The following is a 20,513-nucleotide window of genomic DNA, read 5'->3' on the forward strand; positions in this document are numbered from 1 at the left end:
TTATGACCGAGCCAAGACTAGACCCCAGCCTACCATCTTATACTCATAGGAAAGTTATGTCGCTAAGTGCCACTGCTTAGGTTCAGCAAAGGCAGAATCCGTAGATTGTAATGTATTTGGCCAGAATTCATTGCTGCATCGATAATAATAATGGATAAAAATAATCCAGATGATGGTGATTGTCTGAGGGGAAATGAAAGCTGCAGCCTTTGGAAATGGAGGACCTAATACAGGGAATGCTGAGGCTGCTGCCTCCTCCTTCCCCCGTGTGGAAGCGTCTGACGAGGCACATTTCCTGCCAGGAGCTGGCATAGAGCTACTGAGCACAGAACGGTCAGGGGTGGGCCCACACGACACCCCTTCTTCAGCTGCAGCCTTGGATGCAAGTTCTCATCCCTGTTCCTCCAACTCTGAGTCTATTCCCCAGAGAGAAGTCAAGAAGGACTGTGGGTTCTGCTACCTGTAGGTCACAACTGTTTTTTTAAAGCCCGTTGGTGCCTAATGTATAAAGCAGGAATCGCACTCCACACCGGCCCCTGCTCTCGTGCTCCCTGCAGTGTGCCCACACCAGCACTTCCCCAACTCTACAAGTCCTGCTGCTCGAGCTCCTCAGACGAGGTCGCTGCCACCTGGTCCCAGGGGTCTCTGGGTAAGCGGTGCCCAAGGAAATGATGCCATCACTTGCTTATAAGCAAAAGCCTTTTCCCATACCAAGGAAACTCCTTCACTGGCAGAGGAACCTGCTATGTCTCAGGAACTATAGCTGGAGAGAAGATGTGTAGAAATGGGACCAAGGCCAAGAGAAAGAAAGATAAATGGAGAAAATGCTAGGGATTGGCTTTATTTAGCCTTAAAAATCTAGAGAGAGGAAGGAAGGAGGAAAACACCAAACAACGATTTTCCAAATAAAACCCACATAATTATAAAGAAGTCTATCACAAGCATTTGATAAACATGGTTGACCTGTTGTTTCCTCCGATTCACGGCCCCTCCCCCACAAGAAGAAACTGAAAATGTACAGCAAATAGCACTTCAATCAAGTCCTTTTTGACTACTATAATGAGAAGATTAGTTGAATTTCTTTCTGTGGCTGTCTTATACAAGTGTCAGAAACTCAGCTTCTGAGCTTCATGAAATAGCATGCATCATGGAAATAGGGGTCTGGTGGGCTTAAGAAAGGCTACGACTCGCGCAGCTGCAACCAGGCACCTCCTTCGTTTCCAATCCAGCCTCTCCTCGTGGAGTAGCCATTTCACAAAACGACCCCCATGCAGCTCTGGGACTTATGTCCCTATAGTTGCAAGAGCACCCTCAACCCAAAATACCTGTGCTGGAGACGCCGGCGACGTTGCTGGGCTCGCTGATCAGATCCTGCATGACGGCCAGAACCCGGAACTCGTACCACGTGTCCTACAGCCCCAGGGACAATACCCAGTCAGCCGAGGGACCTGAGATGGCCACTGTCCCCACAAACACTCATCCTGCACACAGCCTTGCAAAGGGCAGGGCGCCCAAAGCACGGGAGGACTGCTAAGTGTCTAATGCTAAGTGATGGTAGCACTGGCCAATTGCTGTGGTGTAAACACTCTTACGATGGCTGACTTCAAGCTACGAACGTGAGGTCACCAAAAGCACTGGGAAGAGATATGTGCAACAGGCTCTCCAGGGCCACTGGGAGCTGACTCCAGCAACCACTATTAATAAATAAGTGTCCAGGAAGGAAGACAGAAAGATAGATGAGATTGTATCTTATGAAACCAGCTGCTTCCTCTCCCCAGCTAGATATCCAAGTTTAACGGGGCTACTGGAAAAACGGATAATGCACTTTCCTCCAGGGACTCTAAATTACTGGAGGAGGGTCCTTCCCTGGACAAACCTGGAAGAGAATTCTTCTTGGAATTTCTCTGCCCACCCCAGGTTAGGCTCAGCAAGGGGCCCCTTGCTCTGATTACACCTGCTGGCTTCTCAGCCTGCCCTGCCCAGCTTGGGGCAGCGCTGGGACCCTCAGTAGAACACAGGTCCCCGCTGCCCCAGAGCTGGCCCCAAGCCTGTGGACCATGATCTGAGGAGTCCAGGCCTTGGTATCGAGTCTGGGAGAATCCAGGACCAGTGGTGAGGTGGTACAGTATGTGGCTGGCCTCACACACCCAAAGTTGGTCACTCAAAGCTTCCAGTGCCTCTGGAGTCTTGTCGTTTCCAGGATTTGGGAAGCAGCAGCAAGGAAGAGCAACGCCCTCACCTGTGACAGACCCTTGGCAAGGAACTCTAAATCGGTGCCGGGGATGCCATCGTCGAGCATCTCCCAGCGCTCCGCGACGCGGAACTCCATGATGTAGCGGTCGATGGGAAAGCTGTGGTTGGCAGGCGGAAGCCAGGACAGGAGCACACCCTGCTGAGTCCGATTGGCTATGAGGCACCTCGGTGGGGTGACCAGCACCAGGGGTTCTGGAGTTGTAATAGGGAATGCTGCGGCGGGGGAAGGAGAAGAACCACAGCGCATCAGCAAGGCCCAGGGCAGCCACCGCGCTCCCACGCTCCTGTGCACATGTCAGGGCCCAGAGGGAAGCAGAGTCAGGGCCCGGGGGCCCAGGGCTTCAGGGTTCTGCCTTCAAAGTACGTCTAAAGAACATACATGAGGGAATCGTGTACTGCAAAAGGGAAGAGAAATGGGCACTATGGGGAAGGAGGAATAATTAAAGGTCATCAAAGTATCTCCTGTGCTCTTCCAGGGAGCTAGGGACATCTTCTTTCTGACAGCACAGCCGTCGCTCTTTCCATTCCCTTCTTGGCCGGGGTTTGGGGGTCAACAGGAAGCCCCACAGAGGTGCCAAGGACTGGGGGTGAGCATCCCAGACTGCTGTCCACCTTGGCGGCCGCTCAGGAGCGGATTCTGGGAAAGGGGCTGGGGTCGCGCCACCCACACCACCTAGGAAAAGCCTGTTCACAGCGGCCCTTCCTCTGGCTCCAGAGCAAACACAGCTGTGGCCAGGCAGGGAGGAGTATGAGGCTGCCTCCGGGAAGGTGGCCTGGAAGACTCCACGGCGGGAGGCACCCACATGCCCACCGCCCAGTGAGGCTGGGGCCAAAGGCAAGAACCGGCAGGCGCTGCCAAGGAGGGAGGATGCCCAATCTCCCCTGAAAGCCACAGAAGTGGCAAACGTGGCCTGACAAGGAAAGAAAAAATTCTAAGTGTCTTTCTTCCACCTGAAAAAGCAACAGGAATTCGGCCAACAGCACTCTGATGCAGGACCAGCAAACCCCACAGAGACCACAACACATCCTCACGGGGATGTCAGACGACACAGCTCTGCGGCGCACTCAGCAAGGTTCCTGGCCGGCAGGAGACCAACTGCTAGCTGCCTGGGCCACCGCCCCTACCACCTCTCCAACCCCCGCTCCCAACATCCCACCCGGGCCCTCACCTAAAGTGTTCACAGTGACCACCTCACTGAAGGCGCTGGTTCCCAGCTTGTTCTGGGCCAGGACGCTGAACTGGTACGCTGTCTCAGGCTCCAGGGTGTCCACCAGCAGCCAGCTGGGTCCTGGCGGCACTGGCAAGGACAGCCAGTCATGGGGCCCAAACTGTGCCCGCTTCATCCTGGCCAAAAGAGAGAGACAGGATAGGGGACGAGGGGTGGGGTGGGTCACACTGGAGAGAAGAAGGTGCATGCAGGGTGCTCAGGGAGAAGGCACGGGTGGGCCTGGCATTCCCAGGTTCAAGGGCAAGAAGAGGGCATGGCCCAGAGTGGATGACCTGCCCAGCTTTGGCTGTGCCAATCCTCCTGATGCCGGGTCACCAACCACAGCTGGCACCTTTTCTACCAAAGGGGCCTTGAGGTGCAAGTGCAAGTCATGTTCAGGACACTGGTCAGATGGATTACCAGCTGTATTGTGGGAGAATCCCACCCTGGTCACAACCCTAAGAACAAGCTCTGCCTTGGGAGAGTAGGGACACGGGGGTGTGGGGATAAGCGGCTCAACAGCGGCAGGACGAGGGAAGGAGCCCGGGACCTGGCTGCACACATCCCCAGGGACAGCTGAAGTAGGGCCTCGGGTAACCCACAGGGCTCATTCATCCAATCAGACTGGAGTCACCTGAGATGTCCAGGGTATAAGACCTTAATGACCAGGGGTTTCCCCACAGTGGGGCCGGGATCCCTAAGGCCATAACGGTTAGAAGGTCACACTATGCATGGAGAGTAGGAAAACAGGGCCGAGGGTGTTCCCTTGTTCCACAGGCTCCCAACTCCCAGCAAAGCCGGCGGGCTATGGGTGCAGTGCTGCCACGTCACCACAGGGAGGAGACATGGTCCTGTGGGACTGGCCCTCTCCTTGCAGCCCTGAGATGTAACCTGGTGGGTGCCCTCCAGGATCCACTCCCGGGCTCCCGGCTCACTACCGTCCACGCCCAGGAGGGTGAGCTGAGGCAGCGGAAAGCAGAACAAAAAGAAGCCGGCGCCAAACGTCGGAGTCAGTACGCGGAGTTAGAGGCAGGCAGAAAGGGGACCTCCCCAACCTCGGCCCCGCCCTTCCCTGCCCCAGGCAACAAAGCGGCGAGGAGCCATGTGTGGAAAAGCAGTGCAGATGGGCAGCAGCGTGGAGCAGCGCCGCAAGCAGCAGGGGAGCCCCAATCTACGCCTGAGCCCCCCATTGTATGCCCAGACCTGCCACCCAGGCATCTCCAAAGACAATTTGGCCACACCAAATGTCCCACCCTGGACACCTAGGCGCTGAGCAGCACCAGTCTCACAGCAGCCACCAGGTTAGGGCCCCCACGCTGCTGTGGGAGGAACAGAGTCAGGGGATGGAAGGTGAGCTGCTCCAACTCCCATCATCTAGGTGCAGTTCTCCCATCAGAATCAAGACACCCAGGACACTCCGCCTGGGAAGCAGCCACCAAACCACCGTGATGGGAGACAGAGCGGGTCCCCTCTCAACTGCCCTCGCTGCTGAGAAGTGGATAAAGGGGTCTCCCTGAACCCCCTGAGCTGCCCCCGGCGCCTGCCTTTTCCTCCTCCCCAGGCTCGAGTTGAGCCTAGCTGGAGAGACACGTCTAAAAGAAGGCACTGAGGGGCTCGCCCTCCCAGCTCAAGGTTGTCACCCCCGGGGCAGAGCAGGTGGCTGCCGCTCTTGACTCAAACTGGAGTGTAGGGAGGGGCAGCCCTGGGGGGATGGGAGGAGTCAGCTAGGCTTCCTTCTCCTCCTGCCCTCACCCCGCTTGGCACATTTTTGAGATCTGTATCTACCCTAAGGTTTGTGCAAAGATCTCAAATCACTGCATCTGGCTAAACTGACAACAGAGGAATGAAAACAATCGAGAAACAGATAGTCCTAGAGAGAAAATGCAGGGGCTGACCCCAAGGCTAGGAAGTGAGCATCACCTCTCCACACCAGTTTCTGTGGCCACTGGGGAAGGGACAGAACAAAAACTAGACTACAGGAGGTGGGGAGGGTGAACACGTACAAATCATAGTGAGAAAGAACCAGTAAGACCTGGTATTTGCCAGTACAACAGGGGATTACAAGCAACAATAATGTATCCTACATTCTTAAATCACTAAGAGTATAATTGGATTGTTGGAACACAAAGGACAAACGTTTGAGGGGTGGATACCCCTTTACCCTGATGCGATTATTACACACTGCATGCCCGTATCAAAATATCTCATGTACCCCATACCTACAAATACATGTACCATGTACCCAGAAAAATTACAAATACAAAAATACAAAAAAAATTTAAAGTTCTAAAAACTAGACTCTACACTTAAGGCTGGGCAATTTCACAAAGCCCTTGAAGGGCAGGAGTCTCTTCCAGGCTCCAGAGGATGAAGCAGGATGCAAAACGAGGCAGCACATGAACAGGGAGAGGGCACAGAGAGGCCCAGACCCCTCAGGCCACAGGGACACAGCCATGCCCAGAGTCCCTTCAGACCCCTCCCGTCACCCACAAGGACCTCGTCACTGTCTCAACCCACCTCACTCTGTGAAGGGCTGGCAGGCCAGGAACTGCAGCCTCCTCCTACCTCCCCCCACCCAGGGTGGCCTGCAGGTAGACAGGGGAGGGGAGAAGCAGAGAGCAAAGCATGCCGGGGTGACTCACAGAGGTCCGTACCAAACTGAGAATGTCTGCTCGTAGCCTCCATCATAGCCTGGTTCCCAGGACACGTTGGCAGTTGTCATGGAGACCTGGACCCGGACACTGCCCGGGGCATGGGGGCTGGTGCCTGGAGATCGAGTGGAGACCTCTCAGACTGAAAAGAACTCAGCCACGTGGCTGGGTGCCCACCGTCTGGCTGTGGGGAACCTGAGAGGCTGAAGCGCATGGCAGTGGAGCACAATACTGCAAGTGAAGGGATGGGGGCGACGGGGATGCTCTCAGGTGCTGAATCCCCTGACCCTACTGGTTAGTGGGGTTGGAGCAGGAAGCCTGTCCCACTGTGCAGTCTAGTTCAACTAGGAGATCACAGCATCAGGAATGGGTCCAACAGAAACCAGAGCCCTCCTCGTCCTGGCCCAAATCCTGTGCTTCTCTGGTGAGCACAGAAACACTCTCTCCTAAGGTGGCAGGCACAGCCACAGAGAACCCCTCCTGTAAGGTTCTCTGGCCTCATGAGACAACTCCGTTCCACCCCAATGCCGGCATGCGGGCAGCACAGCACAGCAGTCAGGAGGCTCATCCTGGCTTCGATTCCCGGACCCACTACTTCTTAGTGACGTGACGCCAGAGAAAGCATTCGGGCCACGCCAACCTCTGCTTCGAGGAACGTACGCTAGAGAAACCCCAGCTCGCACCTCCCGAGTTGTGAAGGACGAGCTGTGCAGACCACTTGGAACAGAACCTAAAACTGGCGGTAAAGCCTCAAAAAGCATTGGCTGTGACTGTGATTATAGCCGTCAGGACCTAGAAGAATAGGCTGAGAGGGTCCAGGTGAAGGTCCTGGGACACGAGCCTCGGGCAGTCGGAAACGGGAACGCCCAGACACAGAACACCAGAAACCTCCTTCTGCCCAGCCTCTGCACGCCAGGCCTGGCCTGCAGGTCTCAGCTCTGCCCTCATCTGAGATGCTGCACAGTCCCCGTCTCCCTCATTCCAGCCCTCCAGCTTTCCCTGAGGCCCTTAAACTCAAGGCTCTGCAGTCCCTGCCAGCCACACAGCTGCCTCTTTCCCTCAGGTGGGCTGCTGTGGACATCAGGCCTGTGCCCAAAAAGACCTCCCTGAGGACAGGAGCCACGCTGCCCTTCCCTGACAGAGCCCACAGGGGCAAAGGCTGCAAGTGCTGGACTCGGGGCTCAGGGCTGGACTGACTTAGGAAGGATGCCTGCAGAGTGCAGCGGCCACCAGGGGACGCTCCCAGCGTCCAGCACCCCACCCCCAGCCAGCTTGCTCTGGCCCCGCCGCCCGGCCCAGCCCTGCCGGCCACGTACCGATGACGGTGAGGTGGGTGCTGGCAGTGATGCTCGTGACCACGTTGGTGGCGACACATTCCCACTCCCCGTGGTCCTCCTTACTCAGGGCACGGAACTGCAGGCTCCCAGTGGGCAGGACACTGTGCTTGCTTCTACTGGGCTTCCCTACCTTGGTGAACAAGGGGCAGGGAAGAGGGTGGGAACAGAAATGGGGGTGAGGAGAGAAGCCCGAAGCAGATGGGGAGGACACGCCTGAGACCCCAGCCCGCCCATGCTGCCCCTCCTCCCAAGTGCCTGCTGCTCTTCAGGGTCAGCTCACTGCTCAGCATCTAGCCTGGTCAGGGCAGGTCCAGAATGGAACTGCTCACTGGGCCCTCACACCTGCCCGCAGCCCCAGGGCTCCAGGGCCCTGACACCTCCCCGCAGCCCCAGGGCTCGCTGGGTCCTCACACCTCCCCGCAGCCCCAGGGGCTCCAGGGCCCAGGTACCTTTCTCCACGTGATGACAGGAAAGGGGTCCCCCGCGGCCGCACAGGGGATAAGCAGCTCCCGGCCGGCCTCCTGCCTGTACTCCCAGCCTGGTAGCACCGTGAAATAGGGGGGGTCCTGGGGAGGAAAGCACAGGCACCCGCGTGAGGCCGGGGATCCAGGTGCCCAGCTCATGGAGGCCGTCACAGCCCCGGGACCTCACCTTCAGGACAAGCCTCGCAGGGGCAGACTGGCCCATGGTCCCCAGGGTGTTGTAAGGCACACAGGTGTAAGTGCCAAGAGCCTCCTCTGTGGCCTCCTCAATTCGAATGGAGCCATCCTCCATCAGGGTCCAACCCAGGTTCTGCCAGACACAGGTGATAGGGCAGGGAACGCTGGTCAGAGACTCCGCGCTCCCTCCCAGGCTGGGTCCCAGCTGGGCCAGGCAGCATGCAGGACGGCACAGCAGCTCCAGCCTGGGGCGGGCGGCACCCACAGACCCCTACGGAAGCAGCTCTCTCTTTGCCCAGGGCTTTTGGAAGGGGCCGGGAGTCCTGGCAGAAATCCAGAGCCCAGAGGTGGCATCACAGTACTGGGGGGAGCCCTCACTCCAACCCTCAACATGCATCTCTCTAGCACCTTCTCGACCTGCAGGGGGCGGCCGTCCTTGTTCCACTTGACCATGGTGGCTGGTGGTTCTGCGTCCACAGGGCAGCGGATGTAGCCATGGATCCCCACGGGCACGTAAATTACAGGGGGCATGTTGAGGACACGGGCTGGGTCTGCACAGAGGAAGCGCAGGTGGGAGAGCAGACAGACAGACAGAGGGAAGCCAGGTGAGAATGCAGGCTGGAGGCAGCCCATGCACCAGCCCAGGTGCTGTGCTCAGAACTTCTGTTCTGAATGTCTGGAGGCACTCAAAGGCACGTCCGAGCCTGCTCCAATCCTCAGTGCCCGTCATGCTTCTACCATGGACCTCACCCGTTGAACGAGGTCTCTCGGTGTCCATTTCTCTCAGTTCCTAGACTCCGAGCCTCAAAGCCAGCATTTGCCCGCACCCTTCCCCAACAGCTCCTTATCCCAAAGTCTCCTGAGCAACAAGCAGTCCCCACCTCTACATCCAAAGCCGAAAGAAGACTATCTAGGCTTAACCACCAAGGGGGTATTTTTCCTCCCCATTCTGCTGGTTGTCCAGCCTTCCTGGGATTCATTTCCCCATCTGATTCTGCGGCTGAAATGCAGAATCAGGCCAGATGCAGTGACTCACACCTGTCATCTCAACACTTTGGGAGGCTGGGGTGGGAGGACTGCTTGAGGCTAGGAGTTTAAGACCAGCCTGGGCAATTTATCGAGACTCCAACTCTACCAAAAAATTTTTTGAATTATCTGGGCATGGTGGCACACACCTGTAGTCCCAGCTACTCTGGAAGTTGAAGCAGGAGGATCACTTGAGCCCAAGAGCTTGAGTCTGCAGTAAGCCATGATGGCACCACTGCACTCCAACTTTTATGACAGAGCAGGACCTGGCTCTTGGAGGAGCAATAAGAACCCCACACCTCTTGTGATGCCGGCTGAGTCACCTCCTCTCAGTACTCCCCTATTTCCCCTGAGGGCTAAGGAGAAGGATCCAGAACTAGGAAGGCAATGAGGATGAATGAGCTGGTATCTTTTAAGCATTCTGAGCTCTTCGGAGAACAGTGTTACATAAATACCAGGCCGAGTTATATATTTAGACATAGCTTCCTACTTTTGTATGGTAGAGTTTTTTTTTTTTTTCTCCAAGGTTTTCAAAGGGTTTATGAATGGGAAATACTCTGAACACTGCTTTTTAGCAGAAATAAAAATCCTTGTCTCACCCACCTGTAAATCTCAACCCCCTGGAATTTCTTTGAAGACAGGAAGGAGGTAAAAAAGGACAAGGGGGAGTGGGTGGTGACGCTGGCACTGAGGAGAGACAGGGAAAACCAAAACATGTCTCCAGAAAGACAGATGGCCTATGGCTTCGAGGAGGGGCCTTCGTCCTGGCCAGCTCGTCGTCCAAAGGCCACCTCCTGTTGGCTCCTCCTGCCCCACCATGGCCACCTCCGTGCCAGGTGGCACAGCCTGCGTCCAGCACAGAGGGACGGGGCACACCTTTGTGGTGGACGGGTCTCTCCTTACTGCAGTTCTTCCCCACCCCAGCACAGCTTGGGCACATCCTAAGTCACGTATGAATAACTTCTCAACTCGCTTTTTCCCGCTGCAGGTCTGGGGAGCGAGATCTGTTGTCCTGGGCCTCACGGCTCTGTAAAGCTTGGGCCTGGGAATACAGCACACCAAAAGTCCTCTAAGTGGCTGACGGCAGAAGCAGAGAGGCGATGCACTCCATAGAGAGGAAAGAGAGAGACTGCGAGGTTAGGGGTCCGATGGCGCTCAGCAGGCGCAGCGTGCTCCACCACCGCGACCAATGGTGGAATGTCCACATCCAGCTCTGCGCAGCCGTCGGACCAGCTCCACCTCCAGGGCCACTAGCCGTCCTCCACTTGTCCTCAGCTCGTACACTGACCCCGGTCTTGTCTCCAGACTGTTCCACTTCTCACCCCTGCCATTCCCTGTCGCTGGGTGTGAGCAATCCGCCCACACCAGCCGGCAAATGAGGGAGAGTCTGTCGTCTACAGCAACAATGCCAGCCTTTGTTGCCTGAGTGACAGGGCCATCCACAAATCAAAAGGAAGATATTACTCCTCATTACTCATCGTTCTCTGTCTCAGGGCTCAGCTTGCCAGGGGGCGGGAAAGCAACCGGCTGCTCAGTATTAAAGACCAGCAAGCTGAATGGTGGTGCTTGCACAAAAGCCCTCGAATGTCTGGGTGAGGAGCAGCTCATTCATCTGGATCTCCAGCCACCCAAGGGGAGAGGCCGCAGAAGCCAGAGGGAGCGGGCGCAGGAGCTGGAGCACATCACCCCCGACACAGACGCGGTGTGGAAAGGCAGGGAGTGAGGCTGGGAGAAACCTAACCCTGCATGGGCCTGGGCTATGCTCCATAAGACCCCCGAGAAAAGAGCACCAGAGAGCAACTGGTTCTAGGCACGGAGGTGCAGGCCAGCCTTCAGCCCAAGGACCGCTGTTCGGAAGGAACTGCTCGAAGGTGCCTTCCTGAGTGCCGCCTGCACTGAGCTGATGAGATGCACTGGCTGAGCAGCGACGCCCGGCCAACGAAGTAGGAGCTGGTACACCCCGACTGGCCAGGGCTTCGGCCTCCTCTCCAGCCATCCCTCCTTCTTCCCTCATTCGTTCCTCCACCCACATGCCCCCAAATGATGCTTGGTCTTTGCTACCCTCCAGCCTACAGTCTGGCTAACACCAGAACCTTCTGGGAGCCCCACCACCCAGGCTCCCCCACACCCATACTCACACTGCACTGTTAGGTACGCCGAGGCGGAGGGGGAGCGCCCCAGGCTGTTGCTGGGCACACAGGTGTACTTCCCCGAGTCCTCCGGCTTCACCCGGAAGATGATCAGGGTCCCATCGATTAGGATGCGCACCCTCAGCTTCAGGTCACTGCAAAGCGGCATGGGGACAGGGGGTTGGGCGAGCAGAAGGGGGTCTTGCCGCAGACACCCAGTCACCGTCACTGCCCCAGATGTGGCATGGAGACCTCGTGCCCCTGGCATCCCCAGGGACCCTCCACGCAGCCCCTGGCCCTGGCATGTGAGACACACATACCAGACCGCCCGCCTCCCCCAGCTCCAGGAGCCACGGGCAGCCTGCCCGTGCAGTTTCTGCTCAGGGGCCCTGCCCGTGGGGGCTGGGGTGGCGACCCCACTGAAAAGTCAGAGCAGGGTGCTCACTTCTGAAAGTAGACGTTCTCGTCCTGCCAGTACCAGGTGTAGGTGAGGTTGCCCGGATACGCCTCTGCCCGGCAGGTGAGCAGAGCATCCTGGGAGATGTTGACGGTGATGTTCTCAGGAGGGGAGACGATGAAAGGGGGCCCTGGGGAGAGCAGGGAACAAACCCCACCTCGCCTGATCAGGGACGGCAGCAGCACCCAGGCCTCCTGGGAGCCCTCAGTGCATCAGGAAGGGGTGCCCTCAACACTGCGATGGGGGCAGCTATCATGGAGACGCTTCCAGATGCTGTCTGTGCTCAGGCATCCTGTCCACCACCCCTGCCCTCGCACCAGGCTCCCCAGACCAGCCGCCACACACACCCCTTTCCTGCCTGCCTTCTCCCAGCAAAGCCCGAGCCAGAGATGCAGCAGGGAGAAAGGCAACTCTTTTCAAATCTAGAGCGAGGAATACTCCCATCTCAAGGAGTCAGGGCCATGTGCTGCTCCCCAGCCAGAAATCAAGAGGGCAGCTGGGGGTGCAGGGGCCGAGGAGTCAGCAGAGGGTGAAGGCCAGCAGTCCTGGTGCTGGCTGCGCAGACAAAGCGGGCAGCTGCGGCCAAGTCTCCCCCGAGAGGGAACAGCTTCCACCCAGGCTGCTGAGGGACCTCTGGCCCTGGCTGCTGCTCCGCACTCAGAGGCAGGAGGGGCATGCAGCCGCCACCAACCCCCGAGCCCCCGAGTTCCTCCAGGAGGCAGGGCTGGGGAGGCTAAGCCGGGGGCCGAGTTCAGCACAGGGTAGAGACCCCCCGACTTGGACACTGCCCCATCCTGCACAGTTCCTGGCCCCTCTTTGGGGACTCTGGGGCTCCAGGCAGGGCAGACTGGCATCTCCCTGTGCTGATGATACAGACCCCAGCTCTGCCAAATGCCCACTGTGTTATTTAAATGTCTGGGGCTTGGATTGAGTTTCTATCTTTATTTATTGATGCCAGATGACCCGAGGGAGGGCTCCTCTCCCAGGGAGGCGGAGACATGGTAGAGATGCTATCTGAACAGAAGAAGAAACCAGAAACCCACACAGCGGGGGCCTCTCTGCCACGGCCTGTGGGCCTGGCCCTCTCCCAGGCAGCCAGTGTGGGAGCTCTGACCAGGGCAGCAGGCGGCACACAGGAGCCCCGCACAGGTCCTCATGGCCGCCTGCACCTCCACTAGCCCCAGCTGAGCCCTGGGAAAATGCCCTCCGTAGCTCAGCTGGGCTGGACGTCCCCGCAGGAGCCCGGGGGTAAAGAGGCTGAGGAAATGGCTCCTACCTTGGACAAGCAGGTGGGTCGTGTGGACAGCCTCCCCCTGAATGCTGTACGCTCGACAGGTGTAGGCACCTCTGTCCTCCCGACTGACCGATGTCACTGTCAGGCTGCCGTCACTCACCTGGGAGCCCAAAACAGATGGAGCTCAGCACCCACGCTCACACCCACCGCTGCTACCCTCAAACAGGGAGATGCAGTCGGAGACGCTAAGGTGGAGATGACCACAGGGACAGATGCAACTGGAGGACACGAAGGGCAGGTGCCCCCTTGCCCATCTCCTGCCAGCGACACAGAGACGCCTGCGGCTGAGCCAGGCCATGGCTTTCCAGCCTCCTCTGTGCTTGTGCATGTAGCATCAGGGGTCGGCTGCAGTGGGAGGCTGCCCTGGGGAAACGGGAAGAGACTGCAGCGGCCCCAACCTAGAACCACACTCACCTGGTATTTCCCACTAGCACCGAGAAGCGTCCCCTCCTTGAGCCAGGTGACAATGGGCTTGGGGTTCCCAAAAGCTGTGCAGGTCATGGTGATACTACTACCCTCTTTGGCCTCGATGTACTGGGGGGGTGTTTCTGTAAAGGTGGGAGGGGCTGCAAAGGAGACCACAAAGGTGAAGGACACGCATCAGCCACGTCGCTGCCCTGCAACAACAGTGCCTGCCCCGCACATCACCCTCACTGCAGCTCTGCAGAACACAAGGACAAAGGAAGGAAGGTGGGGATGGGAAAAACTTTCTGCCTACCAACATCACTGGCAGGGAGACCTGCATCCAAACGCAGCGTGGCTGGGTCCAAATTCTGTACCGTAGCTTATTCCCAGGTCACCGATGTTAACTGAGCATCTACTCTAGGGTGGCCCTTACAAACACTGCCTGCTCCCAGCTCCTCAGGCTTTGCTACCATCCTTCAGTGTTTCCATTTATGATGATCCATGACACACACGAGCTCCTACTTCTCGAACCGCAGCTCAGCCAGGCCCCCGCATTTCCAGGACACTTGCCGTCTGAGCCCTACCAAGACCGAACACAGATGCAGGCCAAGGCTACACGGAGCCTCATTTTCCCAGATTCTCCTGAGAAAATCATCCAGCTTCCTCCCTCTCTGGCTTCCATGGATGCAGGTGGACAGCCCACCTGAAGGCCACTCCCTTCTTCATCTTCCTCTGATTATGTCAGGTCATCTTCCCCCCTGCATTGGAGATTTGATTAAAACTCCATCCTGTTTGGATAATCGGCTTTTAACAGACTCAGTCCCATTTGCCTGAGCTGCTTGTAGAAGCAATCCGGTCAATCTTAACCCCTTCTAGAGTCTTCTGAAATGGCAAGGAGGCCCCCAGTTCTGAACTCCAGCCCTGAGGCCCACAGCACTAGGCTGGCGCAGGTCAAGCTGAGCTCATCTCAAGGTACCCGAAGCTCAGAACCCAAATTCAAGCACTAGCCTGCCACTTCTGGGAGGCTTGACAAGTTACCCAGCCTCTCTGGGTCTTACCTAAATACCAAACTCCCCTACCCTCCAGAAATGATGTGAGGAATAACCATGTAAAAAGGAGCTTGTAAAATGCACAAGTTGCCAGTACCACCGCCATCACTATCATCTCTTCAGGAGCCGCTGAGGCATTCACGGGAAGCTTTGGGCGGGGCCCTCCTCCCCACACAGCCCTGCCCCGAGAACTACTCAGAGCCCTATAGGATCTGGTCCTGTCTGTGGCACCAGCCTCCTCTCCCTCCCAGCACACTCTAACCACACTGGCTGCCTTTGTCTTCCTCAAATGCGCCAAGAACTTCTGACCTCAGGCCCTTTGCATGTGCGGCTCTACCTGCTTAGAACGACATACCTGGATCTCACTCCTTTGGTTCATGCAAGTCTTTGCTAAAATGCTGCCTTACCTGGGCAGCCCATCCCATCTCAGATGGCACTTCCAGCATTCTCTACTCCCTGGCGCTGTTTCATTTTCTTCAAAGCACATGTCACTTACAAGTCTCTGTCTCTCTCTGTGTGTGTTTACCTGTTTCTTACCTGTCCCCTTTATTAGGATGGTGGCTCCTTAAGAGCAGCCCCCTTTTGCGTAGGTCACCACGTGCCCCGCTTTTAGCATAGTTCCTAGATATAGTAGCCAAGGGCTCAGCAAACATTTGTCGAATGAATGAAAGAATGAAACAAACAAATGAGTGGTGTTCACACACACACAGAATTACAAGCCAATACCAATGCAAACGCAAAACACTTCTTAAGAGTGAGACCATAGCTAGACCACTTTCATCTCTCATCCCGAAAGCCTGCAGCTCAGTGCGAGTGCAGCAGGGACACACGGAGGGTGGCCACTGAATGAATGCAGGAGCACGCGTCATCACACTCCTCCACCGTCATCACAGCAAAAACATGGGGTTACCACCCAAAAAATACACCCCGACTCCACCATCATCACATGCAAAAACATACACCTCCAAGTCCCCGCATCACCCACCAAAAAATACTCCTGGCCACCGCCAGTCATCAAAAATTCCCCCTGGCCTCACATCATAGCAAAAAGACCTCGCGGGTCATCTCCTCGCAGTCCTCGTGACGTCATCACACAAAAAATACACCCAAGTCCCTTGCAGGAAACCAAAACGCACGCGTCATCACACGCAAAAACATGCACCTCGCACGTCCTCGCACGCGTCATCACACGCAAAAACATACACCTCGCACGTCCTCGCACGCGTCATCACACGCAAAAACATACACCTCGCACGTCCTCGAAAAAATCAATTCTTATCCAGTGTCTAAGAATATACTAAAAATAATGGCAAAAAGTTATTCGAAGTCCTTGTAAAGGGGTCCTGGGATCCTAACTTGCAGGTCTCTTCTCACTGAGAGTGTGTGCTCATCTCCGACACAGCCCCTGCCTGCCCGGCCTGCCCCTTGAAATACAGTTAACACAGATACTGGCTCTATTACCTCTGGTGCCAAGCTTAAAAGAAAAGATAATAAATTAAATTTATATCCTGAAGTGACAAATTACTTACTAATTACATAATTACTTTATTATTTAGGTGCTAATCAGGAAAGTACGTTGAACAATTTCTAGTTTTCAGGAAAATAATGGTTTGACTCTCAATTATTTACTGAATTAGATGTTAGCTTGCCAGCTGCATTTCCAGGCTTAATTCTTTTTTACAAGTGCCCTGTAATTAATAGTGCAGGTTAGAAATAGGCTGCCCTCTCCTCCATGTAATTCACCAACCTAAAGGAAGGCTTGGCTCAGGCTTTTGGGGTATTTTATATGTGATAAAGAAATAATTGTGTCTGTTTCCACCCAACTGGTCTTCAAAGAAAACACAGAAGGAAAATGAGACAATTTGTAATTCTAATTGTTCACTGGCCTTTCATTTTCCAAAGGTGATCCCCGTCAGAAAAGGCCTGACATTAAACATTCTAGTTTGAAAGCAACGGTATGCTGGTGCCTGGATTCCTTCCTTCAATAACGGAAATATTTATGCTGGAAGGAGACTCGAACTTGGGAAGAAGAGAAAGGCAGAAGAGGAGAAAGCAGATCTCTCACCTCAGAAGGGCTGGTTCTGTTCTGCCCGTGCGCAGGTAGGTGCCTTGATTATGGAAAAGCATCTTTTATCACCAGCCCTGGTTCTCAAGCCTGGAGCAGATGGTGCACCGTCCCCAGCTTTCCCGCCCAGCATTTCCCTACGAACAGCCTGCCCATGTTCCCTGAATGCGCCACTCTCCTCGCTCTGGGCTTCCGAGCACGGTTGTCCACTGTGCCTGAAGGACCCCACCCCACTTCCCACCTGCACGTGACGAACTCCCCTCCCTAGGCAGGTCTCTGAAGAGAGGCCATTTCTTCAGAGAAGCTCTCCCTCCTTTGTGCTCCCAAAGCCATACTGCAGTAATCTCTGGATGTGACAGTCTCTTGAAGTCTCCTTAAGACCCAGGACAGAGTCATGCCTCCTGCTGTATTCCCACAGCCTGCCACAGAGTGGACGTCCAAAACTAGGTTTCCAATGGATAACTGTTGGTAGATTCACAAAACTACCAAAGTCCTCTACACCTTCCGGCCTGATATCCCTGCTACTAGATTTTCACCTGACTTTGTTTTCTTCCTCTCGAGAAGGAGGATGGCCAGCATCTCACACACAATTACCCACATGTAATTAACACTCCAGACACTGTGCAAGATCCAGCATTTCACCTGGTCCTCGCGACAACCCTGCAAATCACAGTCCCTGCTTTTTGTAACTGAGGAACCGGAGTCCGACAGGTAAGTAACCTTGCTCAGAGCCACACAGCTGGTACACAGTGGGTTTATCAAACGAACCTCATCTTTTAAAGGTATTGCTGCATGCTTATCCCACTCAAAGCAACTAGGAATTCCCAAAGAACCAACTCCCACTCACGCAAACTAACACAGATACACTCTAGAACATAAAATTGAAGTGAGATTCTACTTTCCAGTCATACACACGTCCACTGAATGCCTGGTGTCTCAGATTCCTGAAATGAACACTGCCAATCAGGGTGATGCAAAAGAACGGAGGCAGTGCCCCAAGATGGTTTCACCCTCCCATTCAGAACAGAGCACAGTCGAGAAGGGAAGCAATGCAGGGACCCTCAGCCTGGTGTTCATCGAGGCGAGGTTTTAGCGGCAGATTTGTCTTCCTAATTACACTTTCCTTGGGCTCCTATTCCCTGCTCACGCAACAGCTGGCACCAAAAGGCGGTGACTCAAAAGCTTACCAGGTGGTCGGAACAATCCCCCCAAGATTTCAAATATGCTTCAATCAGTCTCTTGGGACTGACTGACAGGGGCCAGCCACCTCCCACAGGGAGGGACCCACACCAGCCGAGGGCCACCAGCTTTAAGGCTTCTTTTCTCAAAGCCAGTGATCTTGCTAAAACATAACATACTCTGTTCTTCCAGGGCCCCAGACAAGTTCTCAGACCCAAAAGGAACATAGGTCTGGCCCAGCCCCCCTAGGCAGGGCAGACAGAGCCATCCTTCAGGGCAGATCAATACTGAGAGAAGCTTCCAAATCAGGAATGTCAATGTCTCTATTCTAGCCACAGCATCTACGGTCTCAAGGACTGTAAGCTGTATGTGGCACACCCAAGCACCCACGCTGTTGAAGCCTCAATAACTAGCACAGTATCTGCAACACAGTGGTGGCTAGATACAAATTTTGTCATCAATGGAATAATGAAGGACATATTGTTAATTTTTTGGCCAAAAAACAAAACGAAATGTTTTTTAAAACCCGCTCTCCTCCCACTACGGGGACCACTTCTCCTTCATATTTTCTCCATGGTTCCAGCCTTCTAGCACCTCCAGAGTACCTCCTTCCAGGGACACAAAGAGGAGACTCTCCCTCCAGGGAGACCCCGAGGACCCAGCCCCTAGTGCTGTCACCGCCGGGGACTCAGGCCCCCAGCCCAGCCCAACTCCTGCAGCTCAGCAAGCTCTTGGGGCTTCCTTGCCCTTACCCAGACCGTTGAAAAGCATGTTATCTAGCACAAGGCATTTAACCTGAGCTGTAATAACTGACGCCCATTAAAACTGTGACTCTTCCCAGGATGCCTGCATTTTACGACCTGGTAAACCCCGCACAGGCAGGGGCTGGGTGCGGTCTGCTTGTCAGTGTTTATCCATCATCAGCTGCAGAGCTGGACACACACTACACCCTTGGTACATACTAATCAAATGAATACAGTTGAAGAGAACCTGAACATCGATCTAAAAAGAAAGACTAACTCTGGGACCCCAGGAATTCCACCAGAATTGGGGTAGCAGGGTCTTCCCAAGGCTGGGAAATCATCCCAGCAGTGACCCATTTTGCCACCTTAAAGCCTCACCCCTCCTGGTTTGAAGCAGCAGCTTCCCATGTCCCTCTAAGGACTCTGACAGCACCACGCATGCAGGGAGCTGCCGCTCCTGGGCACCTGCACTGCCTGCACAGGCTTCGGGGAGACAGCAGCGGGGACACTGCAGGAGTGAGCTGATGTCTCATGGGACCACAGCAACAAGGAGGGGGGCAAGGGGTGGGATGCAGTTGGGAGAAGGGCTTCCCCTGGGGCAGGCCCGCGGGGCAGTCCTCCAGGCCCACCCCGGAAACAGCCCTCAGGCACCATTGATGGTGAGGTGGACCCACCCCGGAAGGAGCCCTCACTCACCGTTGATGGTGAGGTGGACCCAGCTGCCATTGTGGAAGGTGTCATACTGCTGGTCCAGCATGAGCACTTTGCACTCGTACCAGCCCTGGTCCTCAGAGCGAACTTGTTCCAGCCGCAGAGATGCCTTATCATGAAGACTGGCCCGGCCTGGGGGAATAGAGCAGACAAAAGCCCCACAGGCCATCAGGGAAGGCCAGCAGCTCCCTGCCCCCTGCCCCAGCTAAAGACAGGGGACTCATCATAATCTTCATACCATTCCCTATGGCAGGGCTGCAGAATAACAGCTGGCACCCACCTCCAGCAGCAGGTGGCAAAGGAAAGGGCATAGCACCTTGGCCACAGAGCCACTCTCCCGCCCCATCTGGCCCTGCCCCAGCCTGCAAGGCAACTCAATGACTTGGCATTGAGAGCAGCCTCAGTTTCTTAGAATACTGTCATTCTTTTGGAGGTCTCCTGAGACAAAAGTAAGGCATGACGGATACAGAGCTGAGAAGAGATGAAAGAGAGTGAAAGAGAGAATGAAAAAGTGCCAACAGAAGAGGATGGATGGGGGGTCTCCAGCACACCTGGGAGCACCTCCATTCAGGCTGAGCAATATCCCTATCCCAGCAGCGTTCCCAGGACTACTGGCTCACCCAGCTTCCCTCTCTAGGGCAGAGGGAAGGCAGGCTGGGGACCGGGATGCTAGGGTCCCCTCCCGGTCCTGCTGTCAGTGCCAGAGAGACTATGTATCCTACCAAAGCCCAGTGACCCCAGGAGATGAGGGCAGCAGGGCCCAGAAGCCTGAGAACAAGGAATGGGTTGGCCATCAGAGCAAACATCCTGGAGGCACCCTTCCTCAGCTCTAACCCCTGCCCCAGTGGGATGCCATCTGTGTCTCACATGTGGCAATGAGGAGGCCAGAGGTGCAGAAGCCTCTTCCATGACGCCAGCAGGGTGCAGCAGCCCCCGAGGTCAGCCCACCTCACCCGCTCTTAGCTCACTCCTCACTACAGCCAATATCACAGCACCTCTGCTCTCCTCCTTGTCCTGACGCTGGCAATCTGCCTAAAAACTAGACTCTCAAAGCCAACCCTGGCCAAAAAGAGAGCATGAGACATAGGCACAGGAGCAAAAGAGGGACAGAGACGGAAGCATTCTGAGAAAGGCAGGGCAGACCTCAGAAGCCACCAGCAAAGATGAAAGTGAAGGCAGTGCCCTGCCTGCTTCCTCCCTTCCTTTCAACCCCAACACACGCTCGCTCAATGACACGCACACGCACGCACACACACACCCACGCCCTCCTCTCCCGCGGGCTGGGGGGCAGGCAGCGACAGTGAGTCACGAGGCCTTTGCTGGCAGGAGTAACTGCCAAGCAGGACA

The 20,513-nt window shown here is 55.6% G+C and overlaps 1 protein-coding gene across 10 annotated transcripts in view; it reads right to left on the minus strand.

The window, feature by feature from the left end:
- The window catches only part of IGSF9B (immunoglobulin superfamily member 9B), a 236,425-nt gene that overhangs the window by 204,401 nt on the left and 11,511 nt on the right, over positions 1-20,513 (minus strand). For 9 of the 10 annotated variants that reach the window (XM_058446302.1, XM_032167931.2, XM_058446304.1 and 6 more), the window contains 13 exons: positions 19,152-19,298; positions 13,429-13,580; positions 12,997-13,114; positions 11,709-11,850; positions 11,273-11,418; positions 8,517-8,659; positions 8,101-8,241; positions 7,899-8,015; positions 7,429-7,579; positions 6,104-6,227; positions 3,423-3,598; positions 2,240-2,466; positions 1,326-1,410 (listed from right to left, as the gene is read on the minus strand). In XM_058446302.1, the coding sequence (XP_058302285.1) occupies positions 1,326-1,410; positions 2,240-2,466; positions 3,423-3,598; positions 6,104-6,227; positions 7,429-7,579; positions 7,899-8,015; positions 8,101-8,241; positions 8,517-8,659; positions 11,273-11,418; positions 11,709-11,850; positions 12,997-13,114; positions 13,429-13,580; positions 19,152-19,298 (1,869 nt within the window). The remainder of the gene's footprint in view (positions 1-1,325; positions 1,411-2,239; positions 2,467-3,422; positions 3,599-6,103; positions 6,228-7,428; positions 7,580-7,898; positions 8,016-8,100; positions 8,242-8,516; positions 8,660-11,272; positions 11,419-11,708; positions 11,851-12,996; positions 13,115-13,428; positions 13,581-19,151; positions 19,299-20,513) is intronic. The other variant, XM_058446300.1, reaches the window with a different exon arrangement.

Source organism: Hylobates moloch, unplaced genomic scaffold, assembly GCF_009828535.3.
Source record: "Hylobates moloch isolate HMO894 unplaced genomic scaffold, HMol_V3 SCAFFOLD_11, whole genome shotgun sequence".
NCBI lineage: Eukaryota > Metazoa > Chordata > Mammalia > Primates > Hylobatidae > Hylobates > Hylobates moloch.